This window comes from Scomber scombrus, chromosome 10, assembly GCF_963691925.1.
Source record: "Scomber scombrus chromosome 10, fScoSco1.1, whole genome shotgun sequence".
Lineage (NCBI taxonomy): Eukaryota > Metazoa > Chordata > Actinopteri > Scombriformes > Scombridae > Scomber > Scomber scombrus.
The window spans coordinates 29465050-29484626 of NC_084979.1; the positions used below are offsets into that span (position 1 = coordinate 29465050).

A 19577-nucleotide genomic window follows, 5' to 3' on the forward strand; every position below is an offset into this window, starting at 1 on the left:
TAGCAGTGAGGTTGTAGATTGCAAACAACTGAATCAACAGTGAGAGTTTATATCATGGCTCTTTATGAGTTACTGTCTTTCCTTACCTCCATTGTAAGCCAAATGAGGAATTGTAAAAGTGAACAGGTTCCTTTCAATCTACAGCAGAAAAATCACATTATCTTAATGTAACCCTCTGACTGTACAGACCATCTTATTTTTTATTATTCTTTATCATGCTGTCACCTGATGACAAAGAAAAGACATGTCATGTGTTTGAGAACGAATGTAAGAAAATTAAAGTTCAGTCAGTATTTCTTTCCCTGATGCTGTATGTCAGCAAACGTGTGTAACTTCAACTCACCTCTTTTTTATGTGTTCATGGATCTGAGGGAAAGCTGATTTTAAGCCCAAAAGCTTAAAGTAAAACTAATTTCTGTCCTCAGAGGTTTTATTAACAGACCTGTGATAAAATAGTGCTGGTAGAGAGTAATGAGCTTGCTGCTTATCTTTCAGTTTTACTTACAAGTTTCTATATGACCAGACCAGATTTTATAGACCTTTGTTTCTTTGTTCCCTGATTTCTTATAACATATTTCTTACTTATCTAATAAGCAAAAGTAGTTTTTATTCACATTACGGCCTTCTGTTCTTCCTCATTTTGACATGAATTTGTAATATGCTGATACAAAGTCCAGATGCATTTGATAGTGGATCAGTTCTTAACACAAGATGCCTGGAAGTACTGAAGTACTGATATACGTAAATATATTTTCTGTTCTTTTTTATTATGATGCACACATAGTGGGGTCATAGGTCATATATATAAATTTCTTCCAAATTAGATGAGAGAAAACAACGTAAATGGTGGTTAAACACAAGAGAAACATGACTTCTCTAAATTGCTTTCATGTTAAGACTGTGTTCTCCAAACTAAGTCTTTGCTGTGGCTGTAACACAGATGGTTGGGAGTGAAATAAGGTTAACAAACAGGCTGCCAGGCAGAGCAGTTTTACTGTGGTAATGTTCTTACAGTTAGCAGCTGGTAAGTAGCCTGATCCGGCAAAACCATCCAGAGGACTTGAAAAAAAGACACAGGCAGTCCGAGGATAGTAAAATAAATGCAGAACAGAAAGTGAAATGTGAAAAGAGAGTTGTTTACATAGATGCCAAGTCACATGAGAATTGAACTGTGACATTTTCATTTGGCCAAACAACTCAATGGTTGAGGCCAAGTAGTTTCAGTTCATTCCTTTATTAAGGAATAGTTTAAACTGGTTTATAATATAAAATATGAATGTATACATCATTACATACATAATTCCAATAAATTGACAATACAACAAAGATAGTTTTGCTTCAAACACAGTTATTGTCTATTGAAACTACAAACTATTGAAACAATAACTCAACCAATACTGAAATTTAGTCAGTACAGCAAATAAATCTACTAAAGCAATCACTGCATTATAAAGCAGAGTAAGCTTGCATATCACTTACACAGATCAAACTACTGAAGTAGGAGTTATCCACATGAGGCAAGTCAGCTGCCTTGTTCCCAGAGGTTTTTTCAGGTTAAAGTGGGAGGAGATTTTTTATACAGAAGACACTCTGACAGTGAGAGGAGCAGGAGAATAAGCGATCTACTGTTTTAAAACTGTACTAAAAGTACCTCGTGATTGCACTTAAATATTTCCATTTTATGCTACTTTATAGTTCTACTCTACTACATTTCAGTGGGAAACAATACCAATAGTTATTAGTTTCTTTTCAGATGAAGATTTGGCATAAAATTAGATCAGATTACATAGATAGACAGATCATAAGAGTCATTCTATATACACAGCACAGTATTAATATATTCTGTAATGTACTGAACAAGTTAAGTAAATCAGAGAACATGTGATAAACTTACTACGGCAACTAGATGGCATCTCTCATTAAAAGGTAACTTCAGGTCTTCTTTAACATCTCACATTACAGCCTATTGTTGTAAGACAGGCTCATGGCATGGTAGTGAATTTAAAAGAACATTTCCTTGTGAAAGAACAACATTCTGCCTTTTCCCCATAGCTTGTCTGTCAGCTGAGTTTTTTCATGAGCTACATATTTGTTTTTCTACAATAATTGTGTTTGCTTCCTCTTCTGATGTGCCTGATCAGATATAGGCTGAAAAAAACAATTCTCTAACCTGTGACAACCATGCCTCAAACATAAAAACCCAACATTTCCTTCTTTTGCTTCTTCATACTGAAAGCTTTTACAGGACAAAATAACAAGAGACTTTCATAATGAAGAGGCTATAAGAAATGAAATGTGTTTATACATTAATCAGCAGAGCTTTCTTAGTGATGCTATTTTACAAGGAAAACGGATAAAAAAAATAGCAAAAAATGTAAATGACCATTCCTTAAAGACAAAGACGACGTCCTCAAATGTCTTGTTTTGTCCACAACCCAAATATATTCAGTTTACTGTCATACAGGACAAAAAAACCCAGAAAATATTCACATTTAAGATGAAGAGGAATTAGTTGAGAACTAATCAATTCATTAACTTATTGTTGCAGCTTTAATAGTAGTAGTAGTTTCATTTAAAATTGAATTTTCTGAAGCACAAAGCCAGAAGAAGAAAATGTATAACTGTACAAATGCTTGCTGTCATAATTTATTGCATAGTTTCACTTACACAAGTGATAATTTAGCCAATCCATGTACTGAGTATTTATGATTTTATTATTGACCCCTTATTACTTTGAACCACATTCAAGATTTGGTATTTTTAAATTGCGCTCTATGCCATCCGCCTGTAATGTGAAATATACTGTATAAATGTGCTTTTTTTCTCAGTTTTTTCTTGAATGTTGACCTTTGCGAGATATTGAGGAGCTTCACTGTACAGATTAACACGGTGAAAACATCTTGGCCGACATAGATAATAAATTCTGAGAAGACATTTGGCTCTGCACCGTTTCAACACAAGAAATTGTCTGAGAAGTGCTTGTCCTTGATGAAGTGAGGGAAAAGGAAGCAGTTGACCATGGAGGCCGCACTAGGAGGTTTTGCTAGTTGTTACTATGACATCTGCAGTACTAGCATGTTAGAAGATTTGGTTTTGAATAAACACAATCTTTTCACAATAGTCATTTCTTAAAGGTGTATGCTTCTCATGATCATCAATGCTATCAAGGTAGAGTAAATGTTTTATGCATTATCTATTAATCGGAAAATTAACTAGTAACTGTAGCTGTGAAATAAAAAAAGAGCATTATTTCCCTATGAAATATATTGGAGTGGAAGTATAAAGTATAAAATGTATAAAAATATACTTAATAACATTCCACCACTGGCAAAAAAAAACATGCACCTGCTTTGAGCACATTAAATTGGATCAGAGACAACCACACTAAGCCAAAGTTTGCATATTTGAATTTCTTTAAAGTATGAAGTTACCATGAGTATGTACTTTCTCGGACCTCATCAGATCATGTCATTGTTGTTCTCTTGGCATGTTTTCAATAAAATTCTTTCCAAGTTTCCTTAAGGGCACCTATTATATTTATTTCCTTCCATTTAAAAGGCTAATGCAACTTCCAACATCTTTACTGCAGAAACTTACAGAAAACTGAACCGTCTGTCAAGCAACAGGTTTACTGCTGTCTGAAAGTGAAAATTGCCATAGTAAATCATTTTGATGCTTCCAAGAGTCTGACAGGAGTTTTAGCGTGTGAATCAAAGTCAAAATACTGCTTTGTTGTGCTCACTTTTTTGAGAGAGAAAAGCTTCCAGGACTCTCTTCTCTTCAGATCAATAGCATCTCAGGTAAACTGTCCTTTCATGTAAGTGTGTTGTATCTTCAGTCTTTTCCCAAAAACATGCGATGGAAAAGGAGGAGGGGGTTTTCTTATAATCTAGCCAATACAGTACAGTAGTTATAGTATGGAGAGGAACTACAGGGGTCCATGGCTGAGATGATAGAAACTGAACATACAGGACAACTGTTGACAATCACAGCTTAATTCCAGAACGGCAGAGAAAAAGTAATAATAAAAAAACTCTTGTGACATCTGAACATCTTCCACAGAAAAGAAAAATGTTTTATGAAATTGGAGCTTTTGGCCATCTTCCTAAACCCACATTCACATTTCATAGAGCTTAAGCAGTTTAGCAAAGAAGAATGAAGAACAATGAACAGACATGTTAAATCAGACTCACGGATGTACTGTATGCTTTTTGTTTCCTTGTTGTCCCTTGGTGTCCCCCTGTCATCTGATACGGAGCTGAAGATGGGTGAAAAGGTATAAATGACTGACTGCTCTTTCTCCATCACATCTGTCCTTTCCTCAGCTCTGCCGATCATCTCTGAAGCAAAAGGTAATATTTCAGATATTTACTACGTACCTATTACGGCTGAAACTAACAATCATTTTCATTATTGATTAATCTGTCCATTATTTTTTGATTCAAATGTATGAATTTCTTAATCGATAAATATTTTCCAAAGCCAATTCTTCAAAAATTTCCTGCCAATTTCCTTGTGGTTGAGTTCTGCCTTTTTCTTTCTGTCAGCATCACAAGCATCAAATCAGAGAATCAATCTAAGAATAGATTTTTCACCCACCCATAAAAAAAACTTTTATTATCATAGAGTACTAAATAAGCCTGACAATATTCCATTTTGGAAATGTTATCATTAAAAATGTACTCAAAATTATTATTTGATTATCAAAATGGTTGGTGATTAATTTAAAGCTAGTGCAGGACTTTTAAATACAAATGAACATCTTTTACATTGAATCCCTGCAAAATTAGTTCACACAATGTTGATTATGCCACATAAATATCTGTGTTTCACCAATACTGAAGCTTTTAATCTGGTGTCAGGTTTGACATTCCCCAATTGGATCGAATTCTGATAGTGAAAGGTTCATTTAATCATATTCTGATGTTTTGGATAATACGAGCACATTTGTTGGGTTTAATGTTTAATTTGTTATGTTTAACACAGATGGCATCAGGTTGTCACTTCGTTTTCTTCCTGTGTTTGACCAGTGGACTGTTCATTGCAGGAACTGTAAGTTAAACTTCCAAAGTGTCCTTGTCTCTATTTTTTGTTGTAGGAGAAAAAAATCTTAGTAATTACTTTCATACACAATTACACTGTTTTCCAATTACAAGTGATCATCACCATAATTACAATCACAAGCACATTTTCAAATGCATGAGGCACCACATCTTCATAGCCTATTGAAACCATGGGGAGGTGGGTCTGAAAACTGAGAGACTGTCACCAGAGACCAAAGTTCACATGTTCATATTCCACATACACCATGGTCTATACATATTTGTTTTGTCACTATATTTGCTACATAAAATTCTGTGGAGCTGCTGAGTTAAACACTGAAATTATTACCAGCTTATTAAACGATGTGTTCATGTTCACAGATCACACAGTCGGCCACAGATAACTCAGACGAGCAAGGTTGGTAACTGTGTTTGGCTTTATTTGGTTGTAATAATTCCAATTGGAGTTGTGCGATATATCTCTTCTATGATATTTTAATTGTTGTTTTAATGATGTGCAGGCTGACTTTATCATGTATGTCCCTCACCTTGAGCGTCTATACATTCATTGCCGCTTGTCTGAAATGAAATGTTCTATAAGCCATCAACACTAATAAAATCATTGCTTTGATGACTTAACTGCGCATGCATATTGTTCACCATGCTGCAAGTTACCAAACCAGAATAGCTGCATAAACATATGCATGGCTGAAATAAGTTAAAGTGAGTGAACGTTACTCTGAGAGTACCAACTATTTAAGATGTGCTATATCGGGATAGGTATCGTTATCAGGACATTACATTTTGGTCATATCGCCCAGGACTAATTCCATTTAATCATATGAAAGTGTTGTGAGTGAAAGGCATGCACTGGTATATGAAAAAATATAAGACTATTCCACTCACCACCGCTGACTGTCTGTTGATGATTTTCTTGCTGAATTGATTGTTTGGTCCATAAAATGTCAGATAATGGTGATAAATGTTATTCACTTTCCTAAAGTATAAGATGCAACCTCACTTGACCTGTACATTTTAATTGGCATTGGATTAATGTTCAATAATCACTAATGACTGTAATGTCCACATGTGCAGCTTATTTCTAACATGATAAGTGTTTTGCAGTGTCTGGTTGTCCCGCTGGTTGGACTCAGTTTGGCTCTCGCTGCTTCATTTTCTATCGCCAGGCAAGGGTATGGGCCGATGCCGAGGTATTTAATGCAAAAACTATTATTCTTTTATTAACACTGGTGCTATGTTGAGGAACACCTTTCCACTAAATATCCAGTTGTTAAAAAATGAAAAGTGCTTACAGCAGTCTGGCCAGGACTTGTTTATGAAACATGGTCACAGATTCAAAATTAAATCTTCAAATGACAATTTTACTTTAACCACCAAACTGTCGTTGCTTTACTGAGGTATTTTGATGTGGGTGGATGTTATTGCATTGCAGGATTTACTTTTATGTTGAATGTTTTGTGTATCTTTATGTTTCTTTGTCTTTTGATATATTGGAACCATGTTGTAATCAGTGTTTTGACTATATCATCATATATGATGTTTGCAAAAAGACCCTTTTGTATTCCTCTTTTTCTCTGTACTCACGACCTAAAATGTTATTTTTGTGTCACTGTGTCTCGCTCTGTTTCTCTAGCATATCTGCGTCTCTATTGGTGGGAATCTGGCCTCCATCCACAGTGCTGATGAAAACACCTTCCTCAGTGACCTGATTTTAAGAGTGTCTAGTGCTCGCCACCGTACCTGGATTGGTGGCTATGATGCAGTGAGGGTGAGACATACAAACATAGGATCTGATGCAACTTTCTCTGCCATTAGAGCTGCAACTAATACATTATTCTCATTATTGATTAATTTATTAATACAATAATATATCTCATTATTGATTTATTTGTTTTATAAAACGTCAGAAAAGTGTCACTCACTTTTTTACAAAGCCCAAGATTACATCCTCAAATGTTGTCCCGACCAACAGCAAACCAAAGACATTCAGTTTACTGTCAAAAGAGGACTAAAGAAACCAGAAAATATCCACATTTAAGAAGATGGAATTTTGACTTTTTTTTTTTTTATTTTTTTTTTTTAAATGACACAAAACGAAGTTAATTCAATTTTAATCAAATTGCAATTATTACATCTTATATTAATTTAATAGTATCAATAAGGCCTACACCATCCTCAAAGACCCATCCCACCTGGCTCACACTGAGGCAGATGTTACAGGACAAAACACGGACAAGCTGGTTAAAAAACTTTTTTTTTTATCCTAGAGCAATAAATGCTCTAAATGCTCCAAAAATCTGATCCTGTATTAACTGCAACAGCAATTTCTTAGTTTAATATTAAGGAGAATTGTGCAATACTGATGGCAGCAAGAGGAATGCCATGTGTGTGTATTTTGTTTTAGTTAGTTTAGTATTTAGTTAGTTTTAGTAGTAATTACTCATTTATTTTATTCCTTTACAAGCAGTTTATTATTATTTTTATTTCAATTTGGTTGTACATGTACAATGACAATAAAGACTACTCTGATACTGATTCTCTAATTGATTAATTGACTGGTTGTTGCGTAGCAGATTTTAAATTTCATTTGTTGATATCTGCAGGAAAAAATCAACAATTGTCTCTTTAATTAATCGATAGTCAATCTGATCGTGAATCAGCACAAGCCTACCTCGCACTCTTGGTCTGCACAAAACAGGAAGTCACCGATATTTTCATCAACCAAACAATTAATCAGTGAATCCAGAAAATAACAAACAGATTGATTGATAATGGAGAATAATCATAAGTTGCAGCCCTACAAGATAGTTTAGGTTCTATTTTGTATCTTTTTGGTTGTTTTTAACCTTTGATCAGAGAACTAATGCTTCAAATCTGGTTGCAGGTTGCTGCTTTGTTGTAATCTGTTGCATTAGTGTCAAGCGTTAATATTATTTTTGTTTTATATGTGTCACATTACATTCACTATTCCAGGAGGGGACATGGTTGTGGAGTGATGGCTCAAATTTTCGCTACTTCCGCTGGTACATCAGGGAGCCTAACAACCATGGAGGAAATGAAAACTGCATAGAGATGAACTTTGGAGGTACAAATATAATTTCTTGGCTTCCTGATGTTGATTTTTATTGTGGAGAAATACTTTTGTACCAGTACAGTTTGCTGTATGGTCATGTGTTGCCTCTCTGTAGATACAGTATGGGTATACTCACATCATTCTTGAAGCTTTAGAAAATGTGCACTTACAGACATTTGAATACATCCTAACCATTAATTTAGTTGTATAAATAAATAAAACCTCCTCTAAAACATTTAATGTGGCTTTGCTTGTTTGTCAATCTCTCCCTGCAGGATTGTACTGGAATGATCTCCCTTGTCACCATGGAAGACCTTTTGTTTGTGGCAAGGATCTGTGATGCAGCCCATCATACTTCACCATGCATGCCACAATGAGAACGCCACTTCCTCTGTAATGGTAGAACTCTTATGATTATTAATCCTGATTTTTGATTATCTGGTAACGTTGAATTAATGAATTTAGAAAAACTGCTGCGATGGTTTAAATATGTATACTCTGTAACCATTTGCGCCTGTCATACAAACTAATATTGCAAATATAAAAGAAAACTGTCAAAATCTGTCTCATTTTAAACTCAAGTTAATATTTTAAAAAACAGTAAGCGGACATGAGGGGTTAAAGTTTCCATCAGCAGAGAGAAACTAAAGGAGATGGACCATAAAGTTCAGTATTCATTAAAAGTCACAACTAAAAAAAAAATGGGGAAAAAAGAACAGATGACATGAGTTTGAACACAAATGTAATATTACAGTAGCCTTCCTGTACATGGTAGATTACATGTATGTCTTTGAATTGTGTGCTTTGTATAACAACTGACTGGATTGTTTCTCTTCCAAAATGTCCCACACAGCTCTATTTTCTTTCTTGTTTGAATCATTTTAACTTCATGTAATCAACTAACCAATCAGTACATAAAACTTATCTTTCATGGAAAACATGTTTTTGTCTGGTCTTGATTCTTTGACTTATTTTTCTGTTAAAACATAAACACATTAAACACAGTAAACTGAACATCTTGTGTTGTGGACAAAACACCATATTCTGACATTTTAAGGAACTAATTGATTAATTGAGAAAACAATTAACAGATTTATTGAAAATAAAAATAATTATCAGTTGCAGCTCTAACTAAGATAGCAAAATGACATGTAATGGATCCTTCTCGCATGTATTGTCATTTAGCAAACATGTCACCATGTAAAAAATAGAATATTAAAGCTTGTTGATCACATACCTTTATTGCTGAGTGTGCAGTCACTGCCACAAATATCTGTTTTATTTTATCTGACATATGACAAAGTTTGTCTCTCCCCCTGGTTCAGCACCTGGGCCCTTTACTGTCAAAGTTGGCTGTTGTACTGAGAAGAGGTGGGGAATCCTCTTTAAGTGGCAGACATAGACTCTATATAAGAAATGGACGTAACATCCGTGACGTCACCCATTGGTTTGTGGACTGCTGCTCAGAAGCCAATAGTATTGGATCTGGGCAGCGCCATCTTGAAAATTTCCAGTGGATGCCGGGAAAAATAAAAACACGGATTCTACTTATATGGGCATCAGGAGGTGCATGAGGCGCCCTCCTGAACCTGTGAACCAATCAACCTGTCAATCACGACGTAGCCACGCCCTAATGCATACCCTGCTTTATCGTCAAATATAAAATCAGGGAAGCCAAAATTTCACAAATGAACATCATACTGCATTGAAGAAGGCTTTAAACTAGCGATTGAGACCCTAAACACATTTTGAAAACGTTTACTGAGGTTATAAATCAAGTGAGAAGTTGGTGAATTCTCCATTGACTTGTATAGAGACGGAAGTCCTTTTGACACCAAAACGGTCGCCCCCTGGTGGCCATTTGATAGAATGCAGTTTTAAGTTACTTCCGCGTTGGCATCATTTCAGAGGACCGGAACTCCCCGCTTGGTGGCAGACCACTCACTGGGCCTGATCCACTAAATCGTGCGTGTGTAAAAACGTGTGCAAACTTGACATCACCCGCAAAAAAATGTGCAAGCTGATCAACTAACGTTGCGCACTGAGGATTGCATCTTTCAAACGTGCAATATAATACGCGCTGTCCATTTAGTATGTTTGCCATAATGAATATCCAATATGGGGCGTTTTTACCCCAGTGTGCAAAACATAGGGAGCAGAAAATGCAAATATGTTATTTAGCACATGCATGTGATTTACCAAACCTGAAGAGTAGAATACGTTTGGTTTTACTAACAGCATTGACTTTGTCACAAATACTCTCCCATATAGGGTTTTTTTGGTAATTTTTTTTATGCAATACGTTTGTTAACCACTTCCACTAGAACCTTTAATTCCATGGGATCAGATTTCATTTTGCGCTTGCAGGCTTTCTGCTCATCCAAACTCTCCATTAAGACATGCAAAACTCTCATTTAAATACTGCTGTCTCCACCCGTTGTCATTTGCGCAGTTATTCTTAGTAGATCACCTGCAAAACGCATGCTAACCAAACAGGCAATCTGTTGCACTGCACACGCAATTTAGTAACCTTTATTTGGCATCTTCGTAACTGTGTTTATCTTAAGATCTTGGCCCGTATAGACTTTGACAGTTTCCTTACAGCATTCAGCTGTTTCTTGAGCTGCCAAGGTTGCCCTTATGAACTGATCTCAGATGAAGATATAAACTTCATTGGTGGAGAAAGAGAATTGCAGGAGGCTTTCACCCAACCCTGCAAAATCACCTTTGGCCATCCTCCTAATCTCACACAACCACATTCACATTTAACAGAGCTTGAGATGTTTAGCAAAGAAGAATGGGGAACAATGAACAGATATACATGTTAAATCAAACTCACGGATGTACTGTATGCTCTTTTTGTTTCCTTGTTGTCCAATGTGGGGAGGCTCCATGTCAATTGACGCAAGGAAGGCATGTTTCACATTCTACAGCCAAAGATATCTGACAAGGTATATGCACCTTACTTTGCAAAATACCTTAATTTTAGAAGGACGAGACACATTCATTGCACTTTTCCACATTTGCAGGGCAAACAAAATTTATTACACTGTTCCACACTTTTGGACACATTTTTTCTTCTCTTTTCTAATGTATTATTAAATATGATAATTTTTGCATTTACAATTTACCCCTATAAATTGTGGGTCTACTATGTATGAATAAATGTATATAAATATGTTTTGTTTTGTAATAAAGTGCACTTTATTTCTAATTTTTTAATTACATATTGTTGCTTACTCTGAGAATGAGCATACTACACCGCCCAGGTGCAAAAAGCTTAGCCCCCGCTGCTGAAAAAGGGAAAACTATAACACAATTTGTTCTTCATATTCCAACATAAACATGATCCTGTTAATAATCCAGTAATAAATGCTCCATGTGTATCTGTGTTGTAACGCACCAACAAGTTTGGTGTGCATACGTATAAGCATGGAGGTTTCACTCTAGTCTTCACTTCCATCTTCCATAGACAACGAGAATGTTTTAGGGTCTGGCTAGATTAAATTGGCACCTTTGGCCATCCTCCTAAACCCATATACCCAAATTCACATTTCATAGAGCTTGAGCAGTTTAGTAAACAAGAACGGGGAATAATGAACAGATATGTTAAATCAAACTCACGGATGTACTGCATTCTCTTTTTGTTTCCTTGTTGTCCCATGTGGGGAGGCCCCCCTGTCATCTGATACGGAGCTGAAGATGGGTGAAAAGGTATAAATGACTGACTGCTCTTTCTCCATCACATCTGTCCTCTCCTCAGCCCTGCCGGTCATCTCTGAAGCAAAAGGTAATATTTCAGATATTTACTACGTATCTATTACGGCTGAAACTAACAATCATTTTCATTATTGATTAATCTGTCCATTATTTTTTGATTCAAATGTATTAATTTATAAATTGATTAATTGTTTGATCTGTAAAATGTCAAAAAATTGTGGAAAATGTTTATCAATATTTTCCAAAGCCAATTCTTCAAATGTTTTGTTTTGTGACCAACAATCCACAACACAAAGATATTTGGGGTGGGAATTTATATTCTATTCTGATTCAGTGGGCTGTGATGCGCTGATAAGATTATTATTGGTGCATATTGATACATACATTTTTTTTAATGCTATACGTAATTTTATTTCAGTTTATCGTCCAATAAAATACAATACGGTTCATAACAGGCAGATAAATATATTCTGCAGCCTTTTTACTTTAAAAGGTGACTGCATTAATTAAAATGAATGAATTAAAAGCATCTTACAGTCTCTTGCCCGGATGAGAATAAGAAAATGAGGTGGAGGCAGAGTGCCCCACTGCGTTATTAACGTCATGTCTCCAGCAGTGGAGAGCAGCCTCTCTGCTGCACCATCACTGTCCAACATGCTGAGCATGGGCAGGGTTGTTGATGTGAAACAGACTGACTTATTTTCTTCACCTCAGAATCAGTTTAAATTACATGTTTACTGCTGCAGTGTGTTGTGTGTCTTGTTTGTTACTGCTGTTTGCTGCTCCACTCGGCTAACTGAGTGACAGCATACAAAGTTCACAGTATACCTCATGATCATCTCACAAAGGTGATTATTTAGTAATTAAATCAAAAGATGCTAGCAACCTCTGCCTTTTGTGAAGATGAATAACAAGATAACTCAGGTATGTGCATGCTGCACTATCCTCGCATTTCAGCTCCAACTTTTTCTTTTCGTCAGAATCACATGCATCAAATCAGCTTTTGACTAAAAATCGATGCAGAATTGTCCATGTCTGTAACGCAATCACAATCATTTTTTCCCCCACCCCTAAAATATATTGTGTTTATTATCATAGAGGACTAAATAAACCTGACACTATTACATTTTGAGAAGCTGAAATCAGAGGGTTTGGAAATTTTGACTCAAAATGATTAATTGATTGTCCAAATAGTTGGCAATTGGTTTAAAGCTATAGTGCAGGACATATAAATCAACGCTCTGCAAATCAAGTTCACACAATGCTGATTAAACCTGTCACTGTCAGATAAATCTCTATATTTCACCAATACAGAAGCTTTTTAATCTGGTGTCGGCTTTGACATTCCCTGAATGGATCAAATTTTGATAGTAAAAGGTTAATTAAAATATGTTTTGATATTTGGATAAAATGAGCACATTTTTTTAAAGTTTAATTACTTTAATTTGTTATGTTTAACACAGATGGCATCAGGTTGTCACTTCGTTTTCTTCCTGTGTTTGACCAGTGGACTGTTCATTGCAGGAACTGTAAGTTAAACTTCCAAAGTGTCCTTGTCTCTCTTTTTTGTTGTAGGAGAAACAAAATCTTAGTAATTACTTTCATACACAATTACATTGTTTTCCCATTACACTGTGGCTTTACAAGTGATCATCACCATAATTACAATCACAAGCAAATTTTCAAATGAATGAGGCACCACATATTCATAGCCTATTGAAACCATGGGGAAGTGGGTCTGAAAACTGAGAGACTGTCACCAGAGACCAAAATTCACATGTTCATATTCCACATACACCATGGTCTATACATAATGTTAATATTGTCACTATATTTGCTACATAAAATTCTGTGGAGAGTTAAACACTGAAATTATTACCAGCTTATTAAACGATGTGTTTATGTTCACAGATCACAGAGTCGGCCACAGATAACTCAGACGAGCAAGGTTGGTAACTCTGTTTGGCTTTATTTGGTTGTAATAATTCCAATTAGAGGTGTGCGATTTATCTCGTCTATGATATCTTAATTGTTGTTTTAATGATGTGCAGGCTGACTTCATCATGTATGTCCCTCACTTTGAGCATCTATGCATTCACTGCCGCTTGTCTGAAATGAAATGTTCTATAAGCCATCAACACTAATAAAATCATTGCTTTGATGACTTAAATGCGCATGCATATTGTTCACCATGCTGCAAGTTACCAAACCAGAATAGCTGCATAAATATATGCATGCCTGAAAATAGTTAAAGTGAGTGAACGTTACTCTAAGTCTGAGAGTACCAACTATTTAAGATGTGCTATATCGGGATAGGTATCGTTATCAGGACATTACATTTTGGTCATATCGCCCAGGACTAATTCCATTTAATCATATGAAAGTGTTGTGAGTGAGAGGCATGCACTGGTATATGAAAAAATATGAGACTATTCCACTAACCACCGCTGACTGTCTGTTGATGATTTTCTTGCTGAATTGATTGTTTGGTCCATAAAATGTCAGATAATGGTGATGAATGTTATTCACTTTCCTAAAGTATAAGATGCAACCTCCCTTGACCTGTACATTTTAATTGGCATTGGATTAATGTTCAATAATCACTAATGACTGTAATGTCCACATGTGCAGCTTATTTCTAACATGATAAGTGTTTTGCAGTGTCTGGTTGTCCCGCTGGTTGGACTCAGTTTGGCTCTCGCTGCTTCATTTTCTATCGCCAGGCAAGGGTATGGGCCGATGCCGAGGTATTTAATGCAAAAACTATTATTCTTTTATTTACACTGGTGCTATGTTGAGGAACACCTTTCAACTAAATATCCAGTTGTTAAAAAATGAAAAGTGCTTACAGCAGTCTGGCCAGGACTTGTTTATGGAACATGGTCACAGATTCAAAATTAAATTTTCAAATGACAATTTTACTTTAACCACCAAACTGTCGTTGCTTTACTGAGGTAATTTGATGTGGGTGGATGTTATTGCATTGCAGGATTTACTTTTATGTTGAATGTTTTGTGTATATTTATGTTTCTTTGTCTTTTAATATATTGGTTGTAATCAGTGTTTTGACTTTATCATCACATATGATGTTTGCAAAAAGACCCTTTTGTATTCCACTCTCTTTCTTACTCTTTTTCTCTGTACTCACAACCTAAAATGTTATTTTTATGTCACTGTGTCTCGCTCTGTTTCTCTAGCATATATGCGTCTCTATTGGTGGGAATCTGGCCTCCATCCACAGTGCTGATGAAAACACCTTCCTCAGTGACCTGATTTTAAGAGTGTCTAGTGCTCGCCACCGTACCTGGATTGGTGGCTATGATGCAGTGAGGGTGAGATATACAAACATAGGATCTGATGCAACTTTCTCTGCCATTAGAGCTGCAACTAATACATTATTCTCATTATTGATTAATTTATTAATACAATAATATATCTCATTATTGATTTATTGTTTGTTTTATAAAACGTCAGAAAAGTGTCACTCACTTTTTTCCAAAGCCCAAGATTACATCCACAAATGTTGTCCCGACCAACAGCAAACCAAATACATTCAGTTTACTGTCAAAAGAGGACTAAAGAAACCAGAAAATATCCACATTTAAGAAGATGGAATTTGGACTTTTTTCTCTTTAAAAAATGACACAAAACGAGGTTAATTCAAATTAATCAAATTGCAATTATTACATTTTATATTAATTTAATAGTATCAATAAGGCCTACACCATCCTTAAAGACCCATCCCACCTGGCTCACACTGAGGCAGATGTTACAGGACAAAACACGGACAAGCAGGTTAAAAAACGTTGTTTTTTTAATCCTAGAGCAGTAAATGCTCTAAATGCTCCAAAAATCTGATCCTGTATTAACTGCAACAGCAATTTCTTAGTTTAATATTAAGGAGAATTGTGCAATACTGATGGCAGCAAGAGGAATGCCTTGTGTGTGTATTTTGTTTTAGTTAGTTTAGTATTTAGTTAGTTTTAGTACTAATTACTCATTTATTGTATTCCTTTACAAGCAGTTTATTATTTTTTAATTTCAATTTGGTTGTACATATACAATGACAATAAAGACTACTCTGATACTGACTCTCTAATTGATTAATTGACTGGTTGTTGCGTAGCAGATTTTAAATTTCATTTGTTGATATCTGCAGGAAAAAAATCAACAATCGTCTCTTCATTAATCGATAGTCAATCTGATCGTGAATCAGCACAAGCCTACCTCGCACTCTTAGTCTGCACAAAACAGGAAGTCACCGATATTTTCATCAACCAAACAATTAATCAGTGAATCCAGAAAATAACAAACAGATTGATTGATAATGGAGAATAATCATAAGTTGCAGCCCTACAAGATAGTTTAGGTTCTATTTTGTATCTTTTTGGTTGTTTTTAACCTTTGATCAGAGAACTAATGCTTCAAATCTGGTTGCAGGTTGCTGCTTTGTTGTAATCTGTTGCATTAGTGTCAAGCGTTAATATTATTTTTGTTTTATATGTGTCACATTACATTCACTATTCCAGGAGGGGACATGGTTGTGGAGTGATGGCTCAAATTTTCGCTACTTCCGCTGGTACATCAGGGAGCCTAACAACCATGGAGGAAATGAAAACTGCATAGAGATGAACTTTGGAGGTACAAATATAATTTCTTGGCTTCCTGATGTTGATTTTTATTGTGGAGAAATACTTTTGTACCAGTACAGTTTGCTGTATGGTCATGTGTTGCCTCTCTGTAGGTACATCAGCAGGTATACTCGCATCATTCTTGAAGCTTTAGAAAATGTGCACTTACAGACATTTAAATACATCTTATCCATTAATTTAGTTGTATAAATAAATAAAACCTCCTCTAAAACATTTATTGTGGCTTTGCTTGTTTGTCAATCTTTCCCTGCAGGATTGTACTGGAATGATATCCCTTGTCACCATGGAAAACCTTTTGTTTGTGGCAAGGATCTGTGATGCAGCCCATCGTACTTCACCATGCATGCCACAATGAGAACGCCACTTCCTCTGTAATGGTAGAACTCTTATGATTATTAATCCTGATTTTTGATTATCTGGTAACGTTGAATTAATGAATTTAGAAAAACTGCTGCGATGGTTTAAATATGTATACTCTGTAACCATTTGCGCCTGTCATACAAACTAATATTGCAAATATAAAAGAAAACTGTCAAAATCTGTCTCATTTTAAACTCAACTTTATATTTTAAAAAACAGCAAGCGGACATGAGGTTAAAGCTTCCATCAGCAGAGAGAAACTAAAGGAGATGGACCATAAAGTTCAGTATTCATTAAAACTCACAACTCAAAAATGGGAAAAAAAAGAACAGATGACATGAGTTTGAACACAAATGTAATATTACAGTAGCCTTGCTGTACATGGTAGATTACATGTATGTCTTTGAATTGTGTGCTTTGTATAACAACTGACTGGATTGTTTCTCTTCCAAAATGTCCCACACAGCTCTATTTTCTTTCTTGTTTGAATCATTTTAACTTCATGTAATCAACTAACCAATCAGTACATAAAACTTATCTTTCATTGAAAACATGTTTTTGTCTGGTCTTGATTCTTTGACTTATTTTTCTGTTAAAACATAAACACAGTAAACACAGTAAACTGAACATCTTGTGTTGTGGACAAAACACCATATTCTGACATTTTAAGGATGTAATTGATTAATTGAGAAAACAATTAACAGATTTATTGAAAATAAAAATAATTATCAGTTACAGCTCTAACTAAGATAGCAAAATGACATGTAATGGATCCTTCTCGCATGTATTGTCATTTAGCAAACATGTCACCATGTAAAAAATAGAATATGAAAGCTTGTTGATCACATACCTTTATTGCTGAGTGTGCAGTCACTGCCACAAATATCTGTTTTATTTGATCTGACATATGACAAAGTTTGTCTCTCCCCCTGGTTCAGCACCTGGGCCCTTTACTGTCAAAGTTGGCTGCTGTACTGAGAAGAGGGGAATCCTCTTTAAGTGGCAGACATAGACTCTATATAAGAAATGGACTTAACATCCGTGACGTCACCCATTGGTTTGTGGACTGATGCTCAGAAGCCAATAGTATCGGATCTGAGCAGTGCCATCTTGAAAATTTCCGGTGCATGCTGGGAAAAATAAAAACACGGATTCTACTTATATGGGCATCAGGAAGAGCATGAAGAGCCCTCCTGAACCTGTGAACCAATCAACCTGTCAATCACGACGTAGCCACGCCCTAATGCATACCCTGCTTTATCGTCAAATATAAAATCAGGGAGGCCAAAATGTCCCAAATGAACATCATACTGCATTGAAGAAGGCTTTAAACTAGCGATTGAGACCATAAACACATTTTGAAAACGTTTACTGAGGTTAGAAATCAAGTGAGAAGTTGGTGAATTCTCCATTGACTTGTATAGAGACGGAAGTCCTTTTGACACCAAAATGGTCATCCCCTGGTGGCCTTTTGATAGAATGCAGTTTTAATTTACTTCCGTGTTGGCATCATTTCAGAGGACTGGAACTCACCGCTTGGTGGCAGACCACTCACTGGGCCTGATTCACTAAATCATACGTGTGTAAAAACGTGTGCAAACTTGACATCACCCGCAAAAAAATGTGCAAGCTGATCAACTAACGTTGCGCACTGAGGCTTGCATCTTTCAAACGTGCAATATAATACGCGCTGTCCATTTAGTACGTTTGCCATAATCAATATCCAATATGGGGCGTTTTTACCCCAGTGTGCAAAATATAGGGAGGAGAAAATGCAAATATGTTATTTAGCACATGCATGTGATTTACCAAACCTGAAGAGTAGAATACGTTTGGTTTTACTAACAGCATTGACTTTGTCACAAATACTCTCCCATATAGGGTTTTTTTGGTAATTTTTTTTATGCAATACGTTTGTTAACCACTTCCACTAGAACCTTTAATTCCATGGGATCAGATTTCATTTTGCACTTGCAGGCTTTCTGCTCATCCAAACTCTCCATTAAGACATGCAAAACTCTCATTTAAATACTGCTGTCTCCACCTGTTGTCATTTGCGCAGTTAATCTTAGTAGATCACCTGCAAAACGCATGCTAACCAAACAGGCAATCTGTTGCACTGCACACGCAATTTAGTAACCTTTATTTGGCATCTTCGTAACTGTGTTTATCTTAAGATCTTGGCTCGTATAGACTTTGACAGTTTCCTTACAGCATTCAGCTGTTTCTTGAGCTGCCAAGGTTGCCCTTATGAACTGATCTCAGATGAAGATATAAACTTCATTGGTGGAGAAAGAGAATTGCAGGAGGCTTTCACCCAACCCTGCAAAATCACCTTTGGCCATCCTCCTAATCTCACACAACCACATTCACATTTAACAGAGCTTGAGATGTTTAGCAAAGAAGAATGGGGAACAATGAACAGATATACATGTTAAATCAAACTCACGGATGTACTGTATGCTCTTTTTGTTTCCTTGTTGTCCAATATGGGGAGGCTCCATGTCAATTGACGCGAGGAAGGCATGTTTCACATTCTACAGCCAAAGATATCTGACAAGGTATATGCACCCTACTTTGCAAAATACCTTAATTTTAGAAGGACGAGACACATTCATTGCACTTTTCCACATTTGCAGGGCAAACAAAATTTATTACACTGTTCCACACTTTTGGACACATTTTTTCTTCTCTTTTCTAATGTATTAT

At 35.8% G+C, this 19577-nt stretch overlaps 2 protein-coding genes across 2 annotated transcripts; both read left to right on the forward strand.

Annotated features, from left to right (window-relative positions):
• Nucleotides 1-5405: 5405 nt before the first annotated feature.
• LOC133987752 (galactose-specific lectin nattectin-like) lies at nucleotides 5406-8476 on the forward strand. The gene is made up of 5 exons (XM_062427195.1): nucleotides 5406-5460; nucleotides 6168-6253; nucleotides 6697-6831; nucleotides 8037-8148; nucleotides 8412-8476. Exons 1-5 carry the CDS (start codon nucleotides 5406-5408, stop codon nucleotides 8474-8476), a joined length of 453 nt encoding a protein of 150 aa, XP_062283179.1.
• A 4283-nt stretch (nucleotides 8477-12759) lies between these two features.
• LOC133987753 (galactose-specific lectin nattectin-like) lies at nucleotides 12760-16826 on the forward strand. Its single transcript, XM_062427197.1, has 7 exons — nucleotides 12760-12780; nucleotides 13768-13804; nucleotides 14518-14603; nucleotides 15054-15188; nucleotides 16386-16497; nucleotides 16601-16612; nucleotides 16762-16826. The coding sequence occupies exons 1-7, from the start codon at nucleotides 12760-12762 to the stop codon at nucleotides 16824-16826; spliced, it is 468 nt and encodes a 155-aa protein (XP_062283181.1).
• The last annotated feature ends 2751 nt before the right edge of the window (nucleotides 16827-19577 follow it).

What these genes read in the sequence shown, in the direction of transcription:
- LOC133987752 (XM_062427195.1), top strand. Translation starts at nt 5,406, where the DNA reads ATGTGTTCATGTTCACAGATCACACAGTCGGCCACAGATAACTCAGAC. An exon ending in AGATAACTCAGACGAGCAAG is followed by an intron (nt 5,461 to 6,167) that starts GTTGGTAACTGT and finishes AGTGTTTTGCAG; the next exon opens with TGTCTGGTTGTCCCGCTGGT. An exon ending in GGGTATGGGCCGATGCCGAG is followed by an intron (nt 6,254 to 6,696) that starts GTATTTAATGCA and finishes CTGTTTCTCTAG; the next exon opens with CATATCTGCGTCTCTATTGG.
- LOC133987753 (XM_062427197.1), top strand. Translation starts at nt 12,760, where the DNA reads ATGAATAACAAGATAACTCAG. An exon ending in TGAATAACAAGATAACTCAG is followed by an intron (nt 12,781 to 13,767) that starts GTATGTGCATGC and finishes TTATGTTCACAG; the next exon opens with ATCACAGAGTCGGCCACAGA. An exon ending in GTGGCTATGATGCAGTGAGG is followed by an intron (nt 15,189 to 16,385) that starts GTGAGATATACA and finishes TCACTATTCCAG; the next exon opens with GAGGGGACATGGTTGTGGAG.